Source organism: Entelurus aequoreus, linkage group LG14 (assembly GCF_033978785.1).
Source record: "Entelurus aequoreus isolate RoL-2023_Sb linkage group LG14, RoL_Eaeq_v1.1, whole genome shotgun sequence".
In the NCBI taxonomy this organism is placed as follows: Eukaryota; Metazoa; Chordata; class Actinopteri; order Syngnathiformes; family Syngnathidae; genus Entelurus; species Entelurus aequoreus.
In genome coordinates, this window is record NC_084744.1 from 1,165,595 (window position 1) to 1,186,742 (window position 21,148).

The 21,148-nt window shown below is 43.8% G+C and overlaps 1 protein-coding gene across 1 annotated transcript in view; it reads right to left on the reverse strand.

Moving 5' to 3' along the window:
• abca12 (ATP-binding cassette, sub-family A (ABC1), member 12) overlaps nucleotides 1-21,148 on the reverse strand; it is a 105,352-nt gene that overhangs the window by 10,740 nt on the left and 73,464 nt on the right. The window contains exons 34-40 of the mRNA XM_062068727.1: nucleotides 15,804-15,858; nucleotides 14,775-14,952; nucleotides 12,119-12,234; nucleotides 4,931-5,093; nucleotides 3,731-3,984; nucleotides 292-493; nucleotides 120-229 (exon numbers count right to left, since the gene is read on the reverse strand). Of these exons, the coding sequence (XP_061924711.1) occupies nucleotides 120-229; nucleotides 292-493; nucleotides 3,731-3,984; nucleotides 4,931-5,093; nucleotides 12,119-12,234; nucleotides 14,775-14,952; nucleotides 15,804-15,858 (1,078 nt within the window). The remainder of the gene's footprint in view (nucleotides 1-119; nucleotides 230-291; nucleotides 494-3,730; nucleotides 3,985-4,930; nucleotides 5,094-12,118; nucleotides 12,235-14,774; nucleotides 14,953-15,803; nucleotides 15,859-21,148) is intronic.

Sequence of the window (21,148 nt, forward strand, 5' to 3'; positions counted from 1 at the left end):
ATGTGAGCGCCATGTGAGCGCCATGTGAGTGCCATGTGAGTGCCATGTGAGCGCCATATACCTTTATCTTGCGTGCTGTGCTTTGAGGGTAATAAAGAAGTCATGAAAGAGCGCCTCACCCGTCCCAGTCCCTGATCTGAGCGCTGCCATCCGTGGGACTGACATCTCCAGTGAGCATCTTGAAGGTGGTGGTCTTTCCCGCCCCGTTGACTCCCAGCAGACCGAAGCACTTTGGAGAGAGTTGAATCAATCCCAGGTGTGACCACCATGGTCCGCAGTCCCAGGACTTACCTCTCCTGCAGGAACTCCCACAGAGAGACTCTGGACCGCATAGTTCTTATTGTTGAAATGTTGGTAGATCTTGGTGAGCTGCTTGACCTGCAAGATGTCGCAGTCTGCAGCGCCGCTCACCACTCGCACGTGCTCGGCAGCCACATCTTGGTCCTGGTCCTCCATCACCCGCGGTAGACTTTTCCTGCCCACGATCAGATGCCTGCAGAGAAGAAACAGTTTGTTTGGCCTCAGCTTCTTCTGCCTGCCAGGTACACAACTCATGTTGTCCTGGTTCTGGGACTGAGGTTGACACATAGTACTGATCTCAGCATTACCCATCAACATTAGTCACACCTCCAATTAACCAAGCACTCACCAAAGTCTGGTGTACACAGACACTTGGTTCACTCGTGGTGTGCGCAGACACTTGGTTCACTCGTGGTGTGCGCAGACACTTGGTTCACTAGTGGTGTGCGCAGACACTTGGTTCACTCGTGGTGTGTGCAGACACTTGGTTCACTCGTGGTGTGTGCAGACACTTGGTTCACTCGTGGTGTGTGCAGACACTTGGTTCACTCGTGGTGTGTACAGACACTTGGTTCACTCGTGGTGTACACAGACACTTGGTTCACTCGTGGTGTACACAGACACTTGGTTCACTCGTGGTGTGCGCAGACACTTGGTTCACTCGTGGTGTGCGCAGACACTTGGTTCACTCGTGGTGTGCGCAGACACTTGGTTCACTCGTGGTGTGTACAGACACTTGGTTCACTCGTGGTGTGTACAGACACTTGGTTCACTCGTGGTGTGAGCAGACACTTGGTTTGTTACTCAATATGGGCTCAAAAAACATTCTACAAAATGTTGTGACCGGGTGAATCTGTATAATGTTTATGATGTTTATTTTCCACCGTGTTTGGAGAACAAAACCCAGCAGTGATGTTCGTAATATTTAAACCTTCTGATACTTTTTGGGAGGGTGGGGCGTGGTTTCATTCACAATGTGCATACCACTCCACCAGTGATGTGCGATACCACCCACTTTCTTTCCCATCCGATACCAAGTCAAATTCTAGCTGAAATCGGCAATACCGATCCGATATCGATACTTATAAATAATAAAATATGTCTAATGTGTCTGCTAAAATGTTTAAAAGTTGTGTATTTTGAATAATAACATATTTATCGAAAAAAACAACAGTAAATATATTTTTAAAAAAATATAGAAAAAATGGGAATGTAATGAGAAAAAGTTGACAAGTCTAAACTAATAATTAATAATGGTAATTTACTGAGTCACCTATAACACAACATTGTGTCTTTAAATCTATATTATCTGTTTTGAGCTTTTAAAAAAATAAAACATACATCAAAATGGCGCCTCCCCCTGGTGGAAAGACTTTAGACACCCTGGATGCAAAATATTAGAGGAGCTCAAAATAACTATAAAATACACTTAAAATACACTATATTGACAAAAGTATTTGGCCAGCCATCCTAATGATGAGAATCAGGTGTCCTAATCACTAATCACAGGTGTATCAAATCCAGCACTTAGGCATGGAGACTGTTTCTACAAACATGTGTGAAAGAATGGGCCGCTTTCAGTGATTTCCAGCGTGGAAATGTCACAGGATGCCACCTGTGCAACAAATCCAGTCGTGAAATTTCCTGGCTCCTAAATATTCCAAAGTCAACTTTATTATAAGAAAAGTGAAGAGTTTGGGAACAACAGCAAGTCAGCCACCAAGTGGTAGGCCAGGTAAAGTGACAGAGAGGTCAGCATAGTGCAAAGTGGTAGGCCAGGTAAAGTGACAGAGAGGTCAGCATAGTGCAAAGTGGTAGGCCAGGTAAACTGACAGAGAGGTCAGCATAGTGCAAAGTGGTAGGCCAGGTAAAGTGACAGAGAGGTCAGCATAGTGCAAAGTGGTAGGCCAGGTAAAGTGACAGGGAGGTCAGCATAGTGCAAAGTGGTAGGCCAGGTAAAGTGACAGAGAGGTCAGCATAGTGCAAAGTGGTAGGCCAGGTAAAGTGACAGAGAGGTCAGCATAGTGCAAAGTGGTAGGCCAGGTAAAGTGACAGAGAGGTCAGCATAGTGCAAAGTGGTAGGCCAGGTAAAGTGACAGAGAGGTCAGCATAGTGCAAAGTGGTAGGCCAGGTAAAGTGACAGAGAGGTCAGCATAGTGCAAAGTGGTAGGCCAGGTAAACTGACAGAGAGGTCAGCATAGTGCAAAGACTTTCTGCACAGTCACTTGCTACACAGCTCCAAACCTCATGTGACCTTCCAATTAGCCCACGTACAGTACGCAGAGAGCTTCATGGAATGGCTTTCCATGGCCGAGCAGCTGCATCTAAGCCGTACATCACCAAGTCCAATGCAAAGCGTGGGATGCAGTGGTGTAAAGGACATCACCACTGGACTCTAGAACAGTGGAGACGCCTTCTCTGGACTGATGAGTCACACTTTTCCATCTGATGGACCAGTCTGGGTTTGGAGGTTGCCAGGAGAATGCTACATTTCGCTACAATGACTTCCTGTCTCTAAGAATACATGAATAATGACTTCCTGTCTCTAAGAATAAAAATAATAATGACTTCCTGTCTCTAAGAATACATGAATAATGACTTTGTGTCTCTAAGAATACATGAACAATGACTTCCTGTCTCTAAGAATACATGAATAATGACTTCCTGTCTCTAAGAATACATGAAAAATGACTTCCTGTCTCTAAGAATACATGAATAATGACTTCCTGTCTCTAAAAATACATGAATAATGACTTCCTGTCTCTAAGAATACATGAATAAAGACTTCCTGTCTCTAAGAATACATGAATAATGACTTCCTGTATCTAAGAATAAATATAATAATGACTTCCTGTCTCTAAGAATACATGAATAATGACTTCCTGTCTCTAAAAATACATGAATAATGACTTCCTGTCTCTAAGAATACATGAATAATGACTTCCTGTCTCTAAGAATACATGAATAATGACTTCCTGTATCTAAGAATAAAAATAATAATGACTTCCTGTCTCTAAGAATACATGAATAATGACTTCCTGTCTCTAAGAATACATGAATAATGACTTCCTGTCTCTAAGAATACAAGAATAATGACTTCCTGTCTCTAAGAATACATGAATAATGACTTCCTGTCTCTAAGAATAAAAATAATAATGACTTCCTGTCTCTAAGAATACATGAATAATGACTTCCTGTCTCTAAGAATACATGAATAATGACTTCCTGTCTCTAAGAATACATGAATAATGACTTCCTGTCTCTAAGAATAAAAATAATAATGACTTCCTGTCTCTAAGAATACATGAATAATGACTTCCTGTCTCCAAGTATATATGAATAATGACTTCCTGTCTCTAAGAATACATGAATAATGACTTCCTGTCTGTAGGAGTAAAAGACCAATGACTTGTGGATCCATGGACCTCACCTGAGTCTGCGGAGGAGGGTCCTGTTGAGCAGCAGGCGCAGTGTGAAGAAGACCACGCCTTGGATGATGGAGGAGATGATCATCCAGCCCAGGGCGTCTGTAGAGAAGGGGTTCTTGTAGGCGTCGATGCCGTAGCCGCTGAGGAGCTGGACCTGGATGTTCATTCTGGCCAGCTCCATCAGTCCATTTCCAAAGTTGAATTGAGGGAAGATGAGGAAGGCCCGGCTGAGCATCCTGAAGGTGTCCTTGATTCTCTGCCAGAAGACCAGAGGAGACAATTAGCCACAATACAAGGAAAGAATGCACTGGAATTCACTTTCTACAGGATATATATCATCAATTACAGACTATAAGCCGCTACTCTTTTCCTACGCTGAGCACCCTGCGGCTTATAAAACGGTGCAGCTAATGTATGGAGTTTTCTTTGCAAATAGTAAAAAAAAACAAGCAAATACACAAAATAGGTGTGATATTGTTTGTGCTATGGCGCCATCTTTTGAACTAGTTCACTCACTACAGGTGCCAAATTGCCCTTCTGTTGAACTGAACTTTGAACCGGAAGTACCAGTGCCGTTCTGTCTTCTAGACGTCTATGTGAATGGATCCTTTATTCAGCACTACAAGCAACCGTTCTAAGTTTTACAATATAACCAAAACAATTCTTACTTACTAAAGTTTGTGGGAGTGTTTTCATGCATATTTGTACGTGCTATCATAATGTAAGATAGCGACATTAGCATTAGCAAATATGCTGGCACATTTTCCGAGTATCTGTGTTAGTATTATTAACTTACAATAACAATCTTTTTGTATTGTTTCACTTTCACAAGTTCCTCAGTAAATTCAGCAAAACGTCAGCGTGGAGTTATTGAGTCTGTTTAGCTGATTGGAGAGCTAGCTTGCGCAGCTATGATGACTTCTGTTTTGTTTGATCAGACGTTTTACTGCCGCGTCACAGACAGCGCTTGGAAACAATGAAGTTATGTAAATAACTGCGGCTAATATATGAAAACATATTTGGTGGGTGGGGCTTATACACCAATGCGCCATATAGCCTGGAAAATACGGTACTTCAAATCAATATTGAAGGGACAAGCGGTAGAAAATGGATGGATGGAAAACAGTATTGATTGTCTTTATGGGAGGAAGATGAGCATTTGAGAGAGCGCGAGTAAAGGGGTTGAGGTCATGGGTGCTGACCTCAGGGTGGTCCGTGGACACCTGACTGAGGAAGAAGAGAATGGAGCTGGACATGATGGTGTTGATGCTGATGAAGAGGTTGATGCACACGTAGGAGATGAAGGCCATCTCTGCGTCCTTGAACACCCCTGAGAGGAGGTACATCCAGGGGAAGGTGGCAAAGCTGAAATACAAATGGACATTTGGAACAAAGTCAATAGAGACAAGACACAGCTGGACCTCATGGATCATGTGCAAAGATGTATGGACCTCATGGATCATGTGCAAAGTGACCTCATGGATCATGTGCAAAGTGACCTCATGGATCATGTGCAAAGTGACCTCATGGATCATGTGCAAAGATGTATGGACCTCATGGATCATGTGCAAAGTGACCTCATGGATCATGTGCAAAGATGTATGGACCTCATGGATCATGTGCAAAGTGACCTCATGGATCATGTGCAAAGATGTATGGACCTCATGGATCATGTGCAAAGTGACCTCATGGATCATGTGCAAAGTGACCTCATGGATCATGTGCAAAGATGTATGGACCTCATGGATCATGTGCAAAGTGACCTCATGGATCATGTGCAAAGATGTATGGACCTCATGGATCATGTGCAAAGTGACCTCATGGATCATGTGCAAAGTGACCTCATGGATCATGTGCAAAGATGTATGGACCTCATGGATCATGTGCAAAGTGACCTCATGGATCATGTGCAAAGTGACCTCATGGATCATGTGCAAAGTGACCTCATGGATCATGTGCAAAGTGACCTCATGGATCATGTGCAAAGTGACCTCATGGATCATGTGCAAAGTGACCTCATGGATCATGTGCAAAGTGACCTCATGGATCATGTGCAAAGTGACCTCATGGATCATGTGCAAAGTGGAGATGAACTGAAGGTGGAAATGTGACAACTTCATGTACGCACATTTCCACAAGCTCATACACAACCTTTCCAAAATATGAGAATGTCTTGCAAACATGTATTTATTTACAGAATTACATTCAGAACATTAAACTTCCATAGACTAAAGATTCTTAAACCTCCATAGACTAAAGATTCTTAAACTTCCATAGACTAAAGATTCTTAAACTTCCATAGACTAAAGATTCTTAAACCTCCATAGACTAAAGATTCTTAAACCTCCATAGACTAAAGATTCTTAAACCTCCATAGACTAAAGATTCTTAAACCTCCATAGACTAAAGATTCTTAAACCTCCATAGACTAAAGATTCTTAAACCTCCATAGACTAAGGATTCTTAAACCTCCATAGACTAAAGATTCTTAAACCTCCATAGACTAAAGATTCTTAAACCTCCATAGACTAAAGATTCTTAAACTTCCATGGACTAAAGATTCTTAAACCTCCATAGACTAAAGATTCTTAAACCTCCATAGACTAAAGATTCTTAAACCTCCATAGACTAAAGATTCTTAAACCTCCATAGACTAAAGATTCTTAAACCTCCATAGACTAAAGATTCTTAAACCTCCATAGACTAAAGATTCTTAAACCTCCATAGACTAAAGATTCTTAAACCTCCATAGACTAAAGATTCTTAAACCTCCATAGACTAAAGATTCTTAAACCTCCATAGACTAAGGATTCTTAAACCTCCATAGACTAAAGATTCTTAAACCTCCATAGACTAAAGATTCTTAAACCTCCATAGACTAAAGATTCTTAAACCTCCATAGACTAAGGATTCTTAAACCTCCATAGACTAAAGATTCTTAAACCTCCATAGACTAAAGATTCTTAAACCTCCATAGACTAAAGATTCTTAAACCTCCATAGACTAAAGATTCTTAAACTTCCATAGACTAAAGATTCTTAAACCTCCATAGACTAAAGATTCTTAAACCTCCATAGACTAAAGATTCTTAAACCTCCATAGACTAAAGATTCTTAAACCTCCATAGACTAAAGATTCTTAAACCTCCATAGACTAAAGATTCTTAAACCTCCATAGACTAAAGATTCTTAAACTTCCATAGACTAAAGATTCTTAAACTTCCATAGACTAAAGATACTTAAACCTCCATAGACTAAAGATTCTTAAACCTCCATAGACTAAAGATTCTTAAACCTCCATAGACTAAAGATTCTTAAACCTCCATAGACTAAAGATTCTTAAACCTCCATAGACCAAAGATTCTTAAACTTCCATAGACTAAAGATTCTTAAACTTCCATGGACTAAAGATTCTTAAACCTCCATAGACTAAAGATTCTTAAACCTCCATAGACTAAAGATTCTTAAACCTCCATAGACTAAAGATTCTTAAACTTCCATAGACTAAAGATTCTTAAACCTCCATAGACTAAAGATTCTTAAACCTCCATAGACTAAAGATTCTTAAACTTCCATAGACTAAAGATTCTTAAACCTCCATAGACTAAAGATTCTTAAACCTCCATAGACTAAAGATTCTTGAACTTCCATAGACTAAAGATTCTTAAACCTCCATAGACTAAAGATTCTTAAACTTCCATAGACTAAAGATTCTTAAACCTCCATAGACTAAAGATTCTTAAACCTCCATAAACTAAAGATTCTTAAACCTCCATAGACTAAAGATTGTTAAACTTCCATAGACTAAAGATTTTTAAACCTCCATAGACTAAAGATTGTTAAACCTCCATAGACTAAAGATTCTTAAACCTCCATAGACTAAAGATTCTTAAACCTCCATGGACTAAAGATTCTTAAACCTCCATAGACTAAAGATTCTTAAACCTCCATAGACTAAAGATTCTTAAACCTCCATAGACTAAAGATTCTTAAACTTCCATAGACTAAAGATTCTTAAACTTCCATAGACTAAAGATTCTTAAACCTCCATAGACTAAAGATTCTTAAACCTCCATAGACTAAAGATTCTTAAACCTCCATAGACTAAAGATTCTTAAACCTCCATAGACTAAAGATTCAGGGCCCACGACTTCCACCATTTCAAGTATTTAGTTATTTATTTGTACTCCATTTGGGCCTCCAGCTCATAAAACCCAGGAAATCAGGATTTCCACAGATGAGAATACTGTGAAGACATCATCTACTTCTCTGGCAGATTGATGGATCAGATCTTCTGGGTTTGATCATCCATGCTCAGATCTTCTGGGTTTCTTTCTGTCTTGCCTCTTGGTGAGGGCGGTCACATGTGTCCCTGCTCCTCCTCCTTCCCTGCTTGCTTTCTTGTGTCCTTGTCTTTGTCTGAACTTTTTTGAAGCCTCTTTTCTTGAGCTGTCCTCAAATCTAAACATCAAAATGAATTTGATCAACTGGACTCTCGACGCAATTGACACAGTCTTTTGGACAAGGAAAAGAGGTTCGGGGGAGCCTGGCTGCCCTGATGGAACCATTGCTGCGGGGTACGTGAGAGATTCCTGGAATACTTGGAGAATCATGTGCCTCTCAGTCCTGTCCATGGAGGACGTGGAAGACATCTACCTATTTGGAGCCGTGATCGCGGGGCACCTGCTGATTGGGCTGGGCATTGCTCTGCTGTATCGTCAAATTGGGAAGACGATGGCAGTTACTCAAGGGGCCGACAGGCTGTTCATCGCAATGGAAGGATCGGGTCGTGCTGTGGGATCACAGACTGGAGCCATTTCTGATTTGAATCGCAAAATGGATACCATCTTGATGAAGTTTGCAGAGAAAGAATAAATTGGAATTGTCGAAGCCAGCACACAGAGCAGGAATGTCATTGTTTTGTCTGCTCGAAGAAAAAACAACATCTTCATCTACCATTTGACTCCCTCGAATGGCCTTGAGGAACAGGCTGTTTGAAAACACTCCCCTGAGGACTCCTCAAAGATGGACGCTTTTGACCTTCCCTTTTTTTCAAAAGCACCTGGGTCGGACTCTTGAACTCTTGAACTCTTGGGGCCGGCCTCGGCCCATAAAGATAATTCCAACATCTCACCCAAGTTAATTGGGCATACATGCACGTACACGCCCCCTCCCCAAATCAACGCCTTCACCACGGCTTAATTCCTCCGGGGTTGTGGGGGCTGAGTAGCGCTTTAATAGCGGCAGCCGGCCTCCAGGGTCCCAAATCTCCCCTCCTTTGTTGCGAGTTGTTGTGATTACATGTACCATGTTTATGTGTGCCATGCTATGTGAGGTTTTTTCCTCGGACTCAGTCTGGACCACTCCTGAGGGTCCAGCCTCAGACTGATATTTTTTTACTCTTCCCCCTTTCCCAATGTCACCTTTTTCCCACCTTTTTTAAGGAGCGCTGTAAGTGGCTGATCAGTTGGCGGTCCCGTCTTGTCTCCCTGTAACGTATGTCTGCTCTTAGCGGGACTGTGCCCAAAATGTCATTTCAGTTCTTATGTGTCTCGTACATGTTAAGAATGGACAAATAAAGCTGCTCTGCTCTGCTCTGATCATCCATGCTCAGATCTATTGCTTCTCCTGCCATGTTTTGCCCTTCCACTATTTGCCCTTCCACTAGACTTCCATTGACATGCAGGACACATCCCTCTGTGGACCTCCTCAGCCAGGAACTTACATTGCGGTTCTAAGGTGGGTAGTCATTCTGCCATAATGACAGAAGAGAGTCAAATAGTCCTTTAGTCCCTCTTCTTTCCCTCTCACGTAGTCTGCTTGCTAGTTGTGTCTCACGTAGTCTGCTTGCTAGTTGTGTCTCACGTAGTCTGCTTGCTAGTTGTGTCTCACGTAGTCTGCTTGCTAGTTGTGTCTCACCTAGTCTGCTTGCTAGTTGTGTCTCACGTAGTCTGCTTGCTAGTTGTGTCTCACGTAGTCTGCTTGCTAGTTGTGTCTCACCTAGTCTGCTTGCTAGTTGTGTCTCACCTAGTCTGCTTGCTAGTTGTGTCTCACCTAGTCTGCTTGCTAGTTGTGTCTCACGTAGTCTGCTTGCTAGTTGTGTCTCACGTAGTCTGCTTGCTAGTTGTGTCTCACGTAGTCTGCTTGCTAGTTGTGTCTCACGTAGTCTGCTTGCTAGTTGTGTCTCACGTAGTCTGCTTGCTAGTTGTGTCTCACCTAGTCTGCTTGCTAGTTGTGTCTCACGTAGTCTGCTTGCTAGTTGTGTCTCACGTAGTCTGCTTGCTAGTTGTGTCTCACGTAGTCTGCTTGCTAGTTGTGTCTCACGTAGTCTGCTTGCTAGTTGTGTCTCACGTAGTCTGCTTGCTAGTTGTGTCTCACGTAGTCTGCTTGCTAGTTGTGTCTCACGTAGTCTGCTTGCTAGTTGTGTCTCACGTAGTCTGCTTGCTAGTTGTGTCTCACGTAGTCTGCTTGCTAGTTGTGTCTCACCTAGTCTGCTTGCTAGTTGTGTCTCACCTAGTCTGCTTGCTAGTTGTGTCTCACGTAGTCTGCTTGCTAGTTGTGTCTCACCTAGTCTGCTTGCTAGTTGTGTCTCACCTAGTCTGCTTGCTAGTTGTGTCTCACCTAGTCTGCTTGCTAGTTGTGTCTCACCTAGTCTGCTTGCTAGTTGTGTCTCACCTAGTCTGCTTGCTAGTTGTGTCTCACGTAGTCTGCTTGCTAGTTGTGTCTGCCTCCAAACAGCACGGAAATAAACGAGGTAAGGAGATGAAAAGGCATAAAGTAGCACAGCAAAATAAAGAGACAGAGACAAGTGGGAACTATGCATGCCCTAAAAAGGTGCTGAGTAGACACAAGAGGCGCCAAGGCCGAGTGGAAACAGAGCAGGTGGTGCCAGATGGAGGAATGTGATTATTCATGGCTTGGGAGGAGACATCTGTCTGATAAATGACTTGCACTGTGCTGACATCTTGGCTAGCTAGTCACATGACATCATGTCCATCATGTCACACACTGAAGAGCTTTTACTTTCTAAATCATGTCCATCATGTCACACATAAAAAAGGTTGTGTACATTATTGTTGTCCCCATACCAATAATTTGGTACCGGTACCAAAATGTATTTTGATACTTTTCAATCCAGAACTGTCATTATTGTCTTTATTGTAACAACAAATGTTAGTGTACATGTTTATTATTGTCATTTAGTCCTTAAATAAAATAGACAACTTGTCTTTTAGTAGTAAGTAAACAAACAAAGACTCCTAATTAGTCTATGCAGTAACATATTGTGTCATTTATACACCTATTATTTTCTACACATTATGAGGGACAAACTGTATAAAATGGATTATTAATCTACTTGTTCATTTACTGTTAATATCTGCTTAATATCTGTTTTAACATGTTCTATCTACACTTCTGTTCAAATGTAATAATCACTTATTCTTCTCTTCTTTGATACTTGACTCTAAATTTGGATGATACCACACATTTAGGTATCGATCCGATACCAAGTAGTTACAGGATCATACATTGGTCATATTCAAAGTCCTCATGTGTCCAGGGACATATTTACTGACTTTATGAATATAATATGAATTTTTAAAAAGGAAAAAATATCGATGTAATCATAGTAGTATCAACTACATACGCTCCTGTACTTGGTATCATTACAGTGGATGTCAAGTGTAGATCCACCCATTTGTTTACATTCAGGGGTGCTAGCTTGCTGTTAGCGGTGAGCTATTGTATCCTCCTACGGTGTGTAGTGAAGCATGTTTACCTATTTCTCGTCCTCCAGTGATAAAGAAACTTACTTTATATGTCGCCATGGAGACCAGGATTAGTGATTTAGAAGTAGCTAAAACACTGTGGATGGATGTTAGCCGATAGCTAGCTAGCCATGTCTTAAAGCAGCTCTTCCTGAGGGTGCTTCAGTGTTATAACTTCACCTTTATCTTGACTTTTTACACCAAAATGCGTCCCTTTTCTGTCTACACACTGTGTCTGCTTGTAAGTACTCTGTGTGTGTGCGCTGCCCAACATGCTCCTCTGCTTTTCTGTCTACACACTGTGTCTGCTTGTAAGTACTCTGTGTGTGTGCGCTGCCCAACAGCAACTCCTACAACCAGCAAGGTCATGACGCGCCTTCATGCCCGTTAGAGGAAAAGAAGAAAAACAAATGGGGAACCAGTAGCGCGATGCTATACTAGTACCGGTATACCGTACAACTCTAGTGTACAACAGATTGATTGTACTACAAAATATGTTTACAAACCTTGAAACAAAATGCTGGTAAGTTGGAATGTTGACATGAGATCAGATATGAGTACTACAGGTCCTTCCTATGGCTTGTAGAACTAGAAAAGGATTGATCTGCGGGCCTTGACTCACCCAAAGAGCACCAGAAGCAGTGCAACAGCAGCCAAGTTCTGTCGGTCTGCAAACGCTGGAACCTGGAAGGCTGCAACCACAGCCACAGTCAAAGCCACGGGAACCATGTAGATGATCTGTGGGGAAAGATCCAAGTCATATAGCAGTTGTTACTTAAAGGTTCTTCTTGCTTGGCTCTCAACCAAGGCGGACACATTACCCTCCCTTTCCTACCTCTCCTGCTTTGTTTCTTTGTCTTGTCCTAACTTCCTAAGAGCCTCTCTTTTGCACTATTCCCTGGAATCTAAATCATGGAGTTGATAAACTGCTTTCGCAACTCAATTGACTAGATTTTCTCGACCAGAAGCACAGGTTGGCGGGAACCTGCCTGTCCTGACGGGATACATGAGCCGGAGAGGTGGCGAGTCGTGTGCTTGGCAGATCTTTCCGTCCAGGACATTGAAGATCTATTTGGGACTGTGATGATTGGAATGAGAGTTGTTCTGCTCTGTCCAAACATTCAGAAGACCATGGCAGACGCTCAAGGAGCCCAAAGGCTGCTGTCGCGATGGATGGGTTAAGCAGAGCTGTGAGCACCCGGACTTTGGAAAATTGTAGAAGCTTTCCACTCTGCAAGGCGAACTTATGTTCGATTTGAGAGCCAACATTGACAACTCCAGCAGACAAATCGTTGGAAAATGTTCGCTTCCCTAACCAAACCAATCCTGATCTACAGTCTGGCCCCTCTGCAATCGTGATCTACAGTCCGGACCCTCTGCAATCCTGATCTACAGTCCGGCCCCTCTGCAATCCTGATCTACAGTCTGGCCCCTCTACAATCCTGATCTGCAGTCCGGCCCCTCTGCAATCCTGATCTACAGTCCGGCTCCTCTGCAATCCTGATCTACAGTCTGGCCCCTCTACAATCCTGATCTACAGTCCGGCCCCTCTGCAATCCTGATCTACAGTCTGGCCCCTTTCAATCCTGATCTACAGTTCAGCCCCTCTGCAATCCTGATCTACAGTCCGGACCCTCTGCAATCCTGATCTACAGTCTGGCCCCTCTACAATCCTGATCTGCAGTCCAGCCCCTCTGCAATCCTGATCTACAGTCCGGCTCCTCTGCAATCCTGATCTACAGTCTGGCCCCTCTAAAATCCTGATCTACAGTCCGGCCCCTCTGCAATCCTGATCTACAGTCTGGCCCCTTTCAATCCTGATCTACAGTTCGGCCCCTCTGCAATCCTGATCTACAGTCCGGACCCTCTGCAATCCTGATCTACAGTCTGGCCCCTCTACAATCCTGATCTGCAGTCCGGCCCCTCTGCAATCCTGATCTACAGTCCGGCTCCTCTGCAATCCTGATCTACAGTCTGGCCCCTCTACAATCCTGATCTACAGTCCGTCCCCTCTGCAATCCTGATCTACAGTCTGGCCCCTTTCAATCCTGATCTACAGTTCGGCCCCTCTGCAATCCTGATCTACAGTCCGGCCCCTCTGCAATGGCTTTGGCGGGTTCCTGCCGTAAACACCCCAGTGAACGACACTGAAATGTCATCTCTTCAAAGACACCTGAAATGTTGACTCTTTTGGGATGCCGAGCATAGCAGCCTCCAGGCTTATGGACAAAACACACACCCAAGGTCTACTATACCCACACATACCCCCACCCCTTTGCCGCGTCAACCCCTCGTGGTATGAGGACTTACGGAGCAGCATAGGGTGTAGTTTTCAACCGGATGCCTTGTTGCAAGTCTGGAGTTTTTGTGTGCCATAGTTTGTGTTCTTATGTGCTTATTGTTGCTCAAGTTTTTTTTACTGGTCTCAAACTGAGCCCCCCGCTTTGGGAGCTTTTTTCTCCTCCTGACGCCATGTTCTACCTTTTTTTATGGGGGCCCATCAGTCCTCCTGTTCTCTGTAACTTTGTTGTACTGAGAGGTCATTGTAGGTGGAAAGACAATAAACTTATCTTCTCTTCAAAAGGTGTGACACTTAAGTCCTACCATGTCATAGAGAAGGTATGAGGTGCCACTTAAGTCCTACCATGTCACAGAGAAGGTGTGAGGTGACACTTAAGTCCTACCATGTCATAGTGAAGGTGTGAAGTGACACACTTAAGTCCCACCATGTCATAGTGAAGGTGTGAAGTGACACACTTAAGTCCTACCATGTCATAGTCAAGGTGTGAGGTGACACTTAAGTCCTACCATGTCATAGTGAAGGTGTGAGGTGACACTTAAGTCCTACCGTGTCATAGTGAAGGTGTGAGGTGACACTTAAGTACTACCATGTCATAGTCAAGGTGTGAGGTGACACTTAAGTCCTACCATGTCATAGTGAAGGTGTGAGGTGACACTTAAGTCCTACCATGTCATAGTGAAGGTGTGAGGTGACACTTAAGTCCTACCATGTCATAGTGAAGGTGTGAAGTGACACACTTAAGTCCTACCATGTCATAGTGAAGGTGTGAGGTGACACTTAAGTCCTACGATGTGATAGAGGAAGGTGAGGGCCCAGTAGAAGGTGTGACACCTACCATGTGATAGAGGAAGGTGGGGGTCCAGTAGAAGGTGTGACACCTACCATGTCATAGAGGAAGGTGGGGGTCCAGTAGAAGGTGTGACACCTACCATGTCATAGAGGAAGGTGAGGGTCCAGTAGAAGGTGTGACACCTACCATGTCATAGAGGAAGGTGAGGGTCCAGTAGAAAGGTTCACTGATGCCAGCGATGTGCTGCAGCCTCTTAGAACCGTTGGTGTGCTCATTCACCACGTAGATGGCGAAGCTGGCAGTAGTGATGGAATATCCTGCCAGCACACAAATGGCCACAAGGATCTGCAACATTCCCTGGATGCTGCAAAGACACAAGTGTGAGGTGGTGGCACAGCAACACAACACAACACAACACAATACAATACAACACAACAGCATGTTCTAATGACCACTACTTCAAAGTCATCTTGACTATTCACATTGTTTGATACGACCACTACTTCAATGTCATCATGACTATTCACATTGTTTGATACGACCACTACTTCAATGTCAACATGACTATTCACATTGTTTGATACGACCACTACTTCAATGTCATCTTGACTATTCACATTGTTTGATACGACCACTACTTCAATGTCATCTTGACTATTCACATTGTTTGATACGACCACTACTTCAATGTCATCATGACTATTCACATTGTTTGATACGACCACTACTTCAATGTCATCATGACTATTCACATTGTTTGATACGACCACTACTTCAATGTCAACATGACTATTCACATTGTTTGATACGACCACTACTTCAATGTCATCTTGACTATTCACATTGTTTGATACGACCACTACTTCAATGTCATCATGACTATTTACATTGTTTGATACGACCACTACTTCAATGTCATCATGACTATTCACATTGTTTGATACGACCACTACTTCAATGTCATCATGACTATTCACATTGTTTGATACGACCACTACTTCAATGTCAACATGACTATTCACATTGTTTGATACGACCACTACTTCAATGTCATCTTGACTATTCACATTGTTTGATACGACCACTACTTCAATGTCATCATGACTATTTACATTGTTTGATACGACCACTACTTCAATGTCATCATCAATTAAAAAGATGACTCGTCAAATTGTTGGCGGTCATTTAGGTGGAGGTAAGAATGAAAATACTTACATGGAGTCCTCCTCAATGACCCGGCCAAAGTAGGGATGACTGGACACTGAAATAGCTGCAAGGAAAAAGAGTTGATTACAGTTAGGAAAGATCAAGATATTGAGGAAAGTGCATGAAGTGCATAAAAGTGGACTCACACAGATAATATTACCTCATGGTGTGCATACAAAGATCCTAAAGTGCATAAAAGTGGACTCACACAGATAATATTACCTCATGGTGTGCATACAAAGATCCTAAAGTGCATAAAAGTGGACTCACACAGATAATATTACCTCATGGTGTGCATACAAAGATCCTAAAGTGCATAAAAGTGGACTCACACAGATAATATTACCTCACTACGTCAAGCATGGTGGTGGTAGTATTATGCTCTGGGCCTGTTTTGCTGCCAATGGAACTGCTGCTTTAAATGGGACAATGAAAAAGGAGGTTTACCTCCAAATTGTTCAGGACAAGCTAAAATCATCAGCCCGGAGGTTGGGCGCAGTTGGGTGTTCCAACAGGACAATGACCCCAAACACACCTCAAAAGTCTTTTCTGTGCTGTAAAGTTCAAATTTGAATGACAATAAAAAGGAAGTCTAAGTCTAAGTCTAAATCAGGCTAGAATGAAGGTTCTAGAATGGCCTGACTTAAAGGTGTGGACAATGCTGAAGAAACAAGTCCATGTCAGAAAAGCAACACATTTAGCTGAACTGCAGCAATTTAGTGGTCAAGTGGTCAAGCAGAAGCTTGTGGATGGCTACCAAAAGTGCCTTATTGCAGGTCAACTTGCCAAGTAAGCAAATATTAACATTGCTGTATGTATACTTTTCACCCTCACATTTTCAGTAGACACATAATAAATTCATAAAAGAAGCAAACTTCATGAATGTTTTTGTGAGCAACAAGTATGTGCTCCAATCACTACATCACAACAACAACAAGTATGTGCTCCAATCACTACATCACAACAACAACAAGTATGTGCTCCAATCACTACATCACAACAAGTATGTGCTCCAATCACTACATCACAACAAGTATGTGCTCCAATCACTACATCACACCAAGTATGTGCTCCAATCACTACATCACAACAACAACAAGTATGTGCTCCAATCACTACATCACAACAACAACAAGTATGTGCTCCAATCACTACATCACAACAACAAGTATGTGCTCCAATCACTACATCACAACAACAACAAGTATGTGCTCCAATCACTACATCACAACAACAACAAGTATGTGCTCCAATCACTACATCACAACAACAACAAGTATGTGCTCCAATCACTACATCACAACAAGTATGTGCTCCAATCACTACATCACAACAAGTATGTGCTCCAATCACTACATCACACCAAGTATGTGCTCCAATCACTACATCACAACAACAACAAGTATGTGCTCCAATCACTACATCACAACAACAACAAGTATGTGCTCCAATCACTACATCACAACAACAACAAGTATGTGCTCCAATCACTACATCACAACAACAACAAGTATGTGCTCCAATCACTACATCACAACAACAACAAGTATGTGCTCCAATCACTACATCACAACAAAATAAGACTTGTAGAAATGATTGGAAACTGAAGACATCCATGACATGATGTTCTTTACAAGTGTATGTACACTTTTGACCACCACTGTATATACACACATGTGCACACACACACACACCCTTGCTGTGATCCTGGAATACACCAAATATCAAATGGAATTCCAGGGAATTTAAATGTTTCTTCTTTCAATTGGATATTGAATTGCAATTCAACTTCCTGTTTGCATCCTCAATTCCAATGGAACACTTTTAATCAGAGGACGTTTCCGATCGGTGTACACACGCCAACTTGTTATTACCCCCAGCTGTAATCACACATGCCACTTTGCCAACATGGCACATTTGTCCAAGAACTTTTGAGTCTGGTGAATAGGTGAGACTGTCTCTCCAAGTGTTTTGGGTGTGATGACACATCCGTAGGCAGGTTCCAACCTCCAGTAGGACGTCTGTTACATAAGGGTGAGGTGTTACAACTGTGATAAATCATCTCCCTGGATACACCAGATTCTGGAATAAAGCAAACCCAAAAACTGAAAGTCTGCATGCAAATACATTTTCTTTTCAAATGTGAGTAGGAGGTTTTTGTACTAAATGTCTTTGGATACATGCTAATGGTGATAGCAGTGGTACGATGATACAGTGACAGAATGATAGAGTGTATATATGTACATACTGTATATAGATATAGATATAGATATAGATATAGAAAAGTGACCATGCTGGGAATCTTGGCTTGCATCAGCACCTCGTTGTTTGTCACACGATCTCTCCATGTAATCCCGAGTATGCGACGGAGGCAGCACATGTGAAAGGCACTTAGCCTCTTCTCCTGCGAGGCGTACAGAGACCAAGATTCGCTGGAGTACATGAGAGTGCTTAGCACGCAGGCACGATACACAGCGATCTTGGTGTTTATCGTCAGCATGCTGTGTTCCACACTCTGTGACAACTTGGCCAAGGTTGTGGATGCCTTGTTGATCTCTGCTTCCAGTGAGAGGTTGTCTGTGATGGTGGAGCCAAGGAATGTGAACTGGCTGACGACCTCTAGTTCATAGTTATTGATGGTGACACAGGGTGGTTCAGCATCTTGGGCCATCACATTTGTCTTCTTCAGACTGATAGTCAGGCTGAACTCCTCGCATGCCTTTGCGAAGCGGCCCATCAGGCTCTGTATCTTTTCTTCTGTGTGGGTGGTCAGAGCAGCATCATCTGCAAACAGCATGTCTCTGATGGTTACCTCCCGGACCTTGCTCTTTGCTTTTAGGCTAACCTGGTTGAACAGTCGGCCGTCTGACCGAGTGACCCTCGGTCGATGATCCGAAGAAGTGCTTCAGCAGAACGGAAAAGAAGATGCTGAAGAGAGTGGGAGCGAGGACACAGCCCTGTTTGACGCCACTGCGGATGTCGAAGGCATCTGACATTGAGCCGTCATATTGAACTCTGCCTTTCATGCCGTCATGGAACGACTTGATCATGCTCAGGAGTCTCGGTGGGCAGACAATCTTTGCTAGACTGTGAAGAGCCTATCCCTGCTGACAAGGTCATACGCCTTGTTCAGATCTATGAAGGCCAGAAAGAGGGGCTTGTGCTACTTTCTGCACTTCTCTTGCAGTTGCCTGATGGTGAAGACCATGTCAATGATTGATCTTTCCGAGCGGAACCCGCACTGTGACTCTGGGTACACTCTATCAGCAAGCTTCTGCAGTATGTTCAGGAGGACACGTGCAAAAACTTTGCCTACGATGCTTAGGAGAGATATTCCTCTGTAGTTGTTACAGTCCCTTCTATCACCCTTGTTCTTGTACAAGGTAACGATGTTGGCATCTCTCATGTCCTGAATTACTGTTCCTTCCTCCCAGCAATGACAGAGGAGGTCGTACAGATGTTCCCTCAGTGTGCTGTCGCAGCACTTGATGACTTCTGTTGGTATGCCATCGTTCCCAGGCGCTTTCCTTGAGGACAGGCTCTCAATGGCTTTCTTCAGTTCAACCACAGTGGGTTTCTCGTCCAGTTCAGCCATGAGAGGGAGGCTTTCAATGACAGCAAGGGCATCGTCTGTGACTTGGTTCTGTCTGGAGTACAGTTCGGAATACTGTTCCACCCATTCCTCTATCTGCTTGCCCTTGTCCTGGATGGTCTCGCCCGTGGCAGACTTCAGTGGCGCTGTAACCTTCTTGGTGGGGCCCATGGCTTTCTTGATGCCTTCGTACATGCCCCTGATGTTTACAGTATTATTTGCTAACTGGATGCTCTGGCAGAGCTGGAGCCAGTACTTGTTAGCACATTGCCTTGCTAGTCTCTGTACTTTGCTCTTGGCAGATCTGTACACCTACATAGTCCTCTGGCTGGGGGATCGCTTGTATTCCAGGTGAGCTCTGCGGCGTTCTTCTACGGCTGGAGTGAGTATGGAGGAATTGGCCTCAAACCAGTCGTCGTCCTTTGTCTGCTTCTTTCCAAAGACCACCATGGCAGTGCTGTGTACTGACTCTCTAATGCGGTCCCATCTCTCTGTGGCTGAGCCACCAGGAGGATCTGAGTCAAGCACCTCGGAGAGAGTTTGGGTGAATTCCCCTACCTTGTCAGGATGTGCGGTCTTGCTCACATCTATGCGGGGTTTGCCCTGGGGTCTGGAGCGATGGATCTTCTTAGGCAGAAGTCTCATCTTGCAGTACACCAGCGAGTGATCAGTATCGCAGTCAGCGCTGTGAAGGTGCGGGTAAGGAGGACGCACTTCAACGCAGACCGCCTGGTGATGATCAGGTCTAGTTGGTGCCAGTGCTTGGAGTGAGGGTGTCTCCGAGACACTTTGTGCTGAGGCTTTGTCTGGAAGAAGGAGTTGGTGATGCTGAGGTCATGATATGAGCACAACTCCAGGAGTTGTTGCCCATTCTCATTCATTCCAACACCAAACGTTCCAAAACAGGAGGGCTAAGAGTCGGGGTCAGCGCCCACTCTGGTGTTGAAGTCACCCAGCAGTATCAGGTGCTCTTCTTCTGGGATCCTGTCCATAAGAGAGTGTAACTGGCTGTAGAACTCGTCCTTGGTATCCCTGGTGGCGCTGAGTGTTGGTGCATATACACTGATCAGGTTGGTGGGCCCAGTGGTGGTGTGGAAGTGGAGTGATAGCAGTCTTTCTGTGCCTTGTTGATAGGGTTCTATCATTCCCAGTAGAGAGGTCCGGACAGCAAATCCAACGCCATACTCTCTGGTTTCCTTGGCACTCTTTCCTTGCCAGAATAGCGTAAAGTTTTTTTCTCTGAGAGTTCCAGAGTCGGCAAGCCGCGTCTCCTGCAGTGCGGCAATGTCAACCTGCAGTCTCACAAGTTCATCGTTGATGACTTAGGTCTTCCGGGCACCGCTGATGGCCTGGAGGTCGTCAGACAGTCCTGGTGTCATTGTTCTGACATTCCATGTGCTCAGCTTGAGGGGAGAAGTTTTCATTGTTAAATTTGAATTTCTTGTGTTGTTGCCTAGTGCAGCAATCGCAGTCCACTTGTCGGATACTTCTACCCTAAGCCCTACTTAAGGCAGGTGGAGTGTGGCGGGACAACACCTATTTGGCTGGGGGATGCCCAGCTTGAGGCGGGCGGTAGATGTCCAATGAGACGTGGTGATCTCTCCCACTGATGAAAGCAACCCCTGGTGCCAGCTCTACCAATCAAGCGTATGGCTTATAACCGGTAACTGTTGCTTCCCGTGTTGTTTTGACGCTTTGCAGCGAAGCTGGAGTGTCCTCTCCAAGGTGCTAGCCTGGGCAAGCAGATACCCCCGCCCCCTCC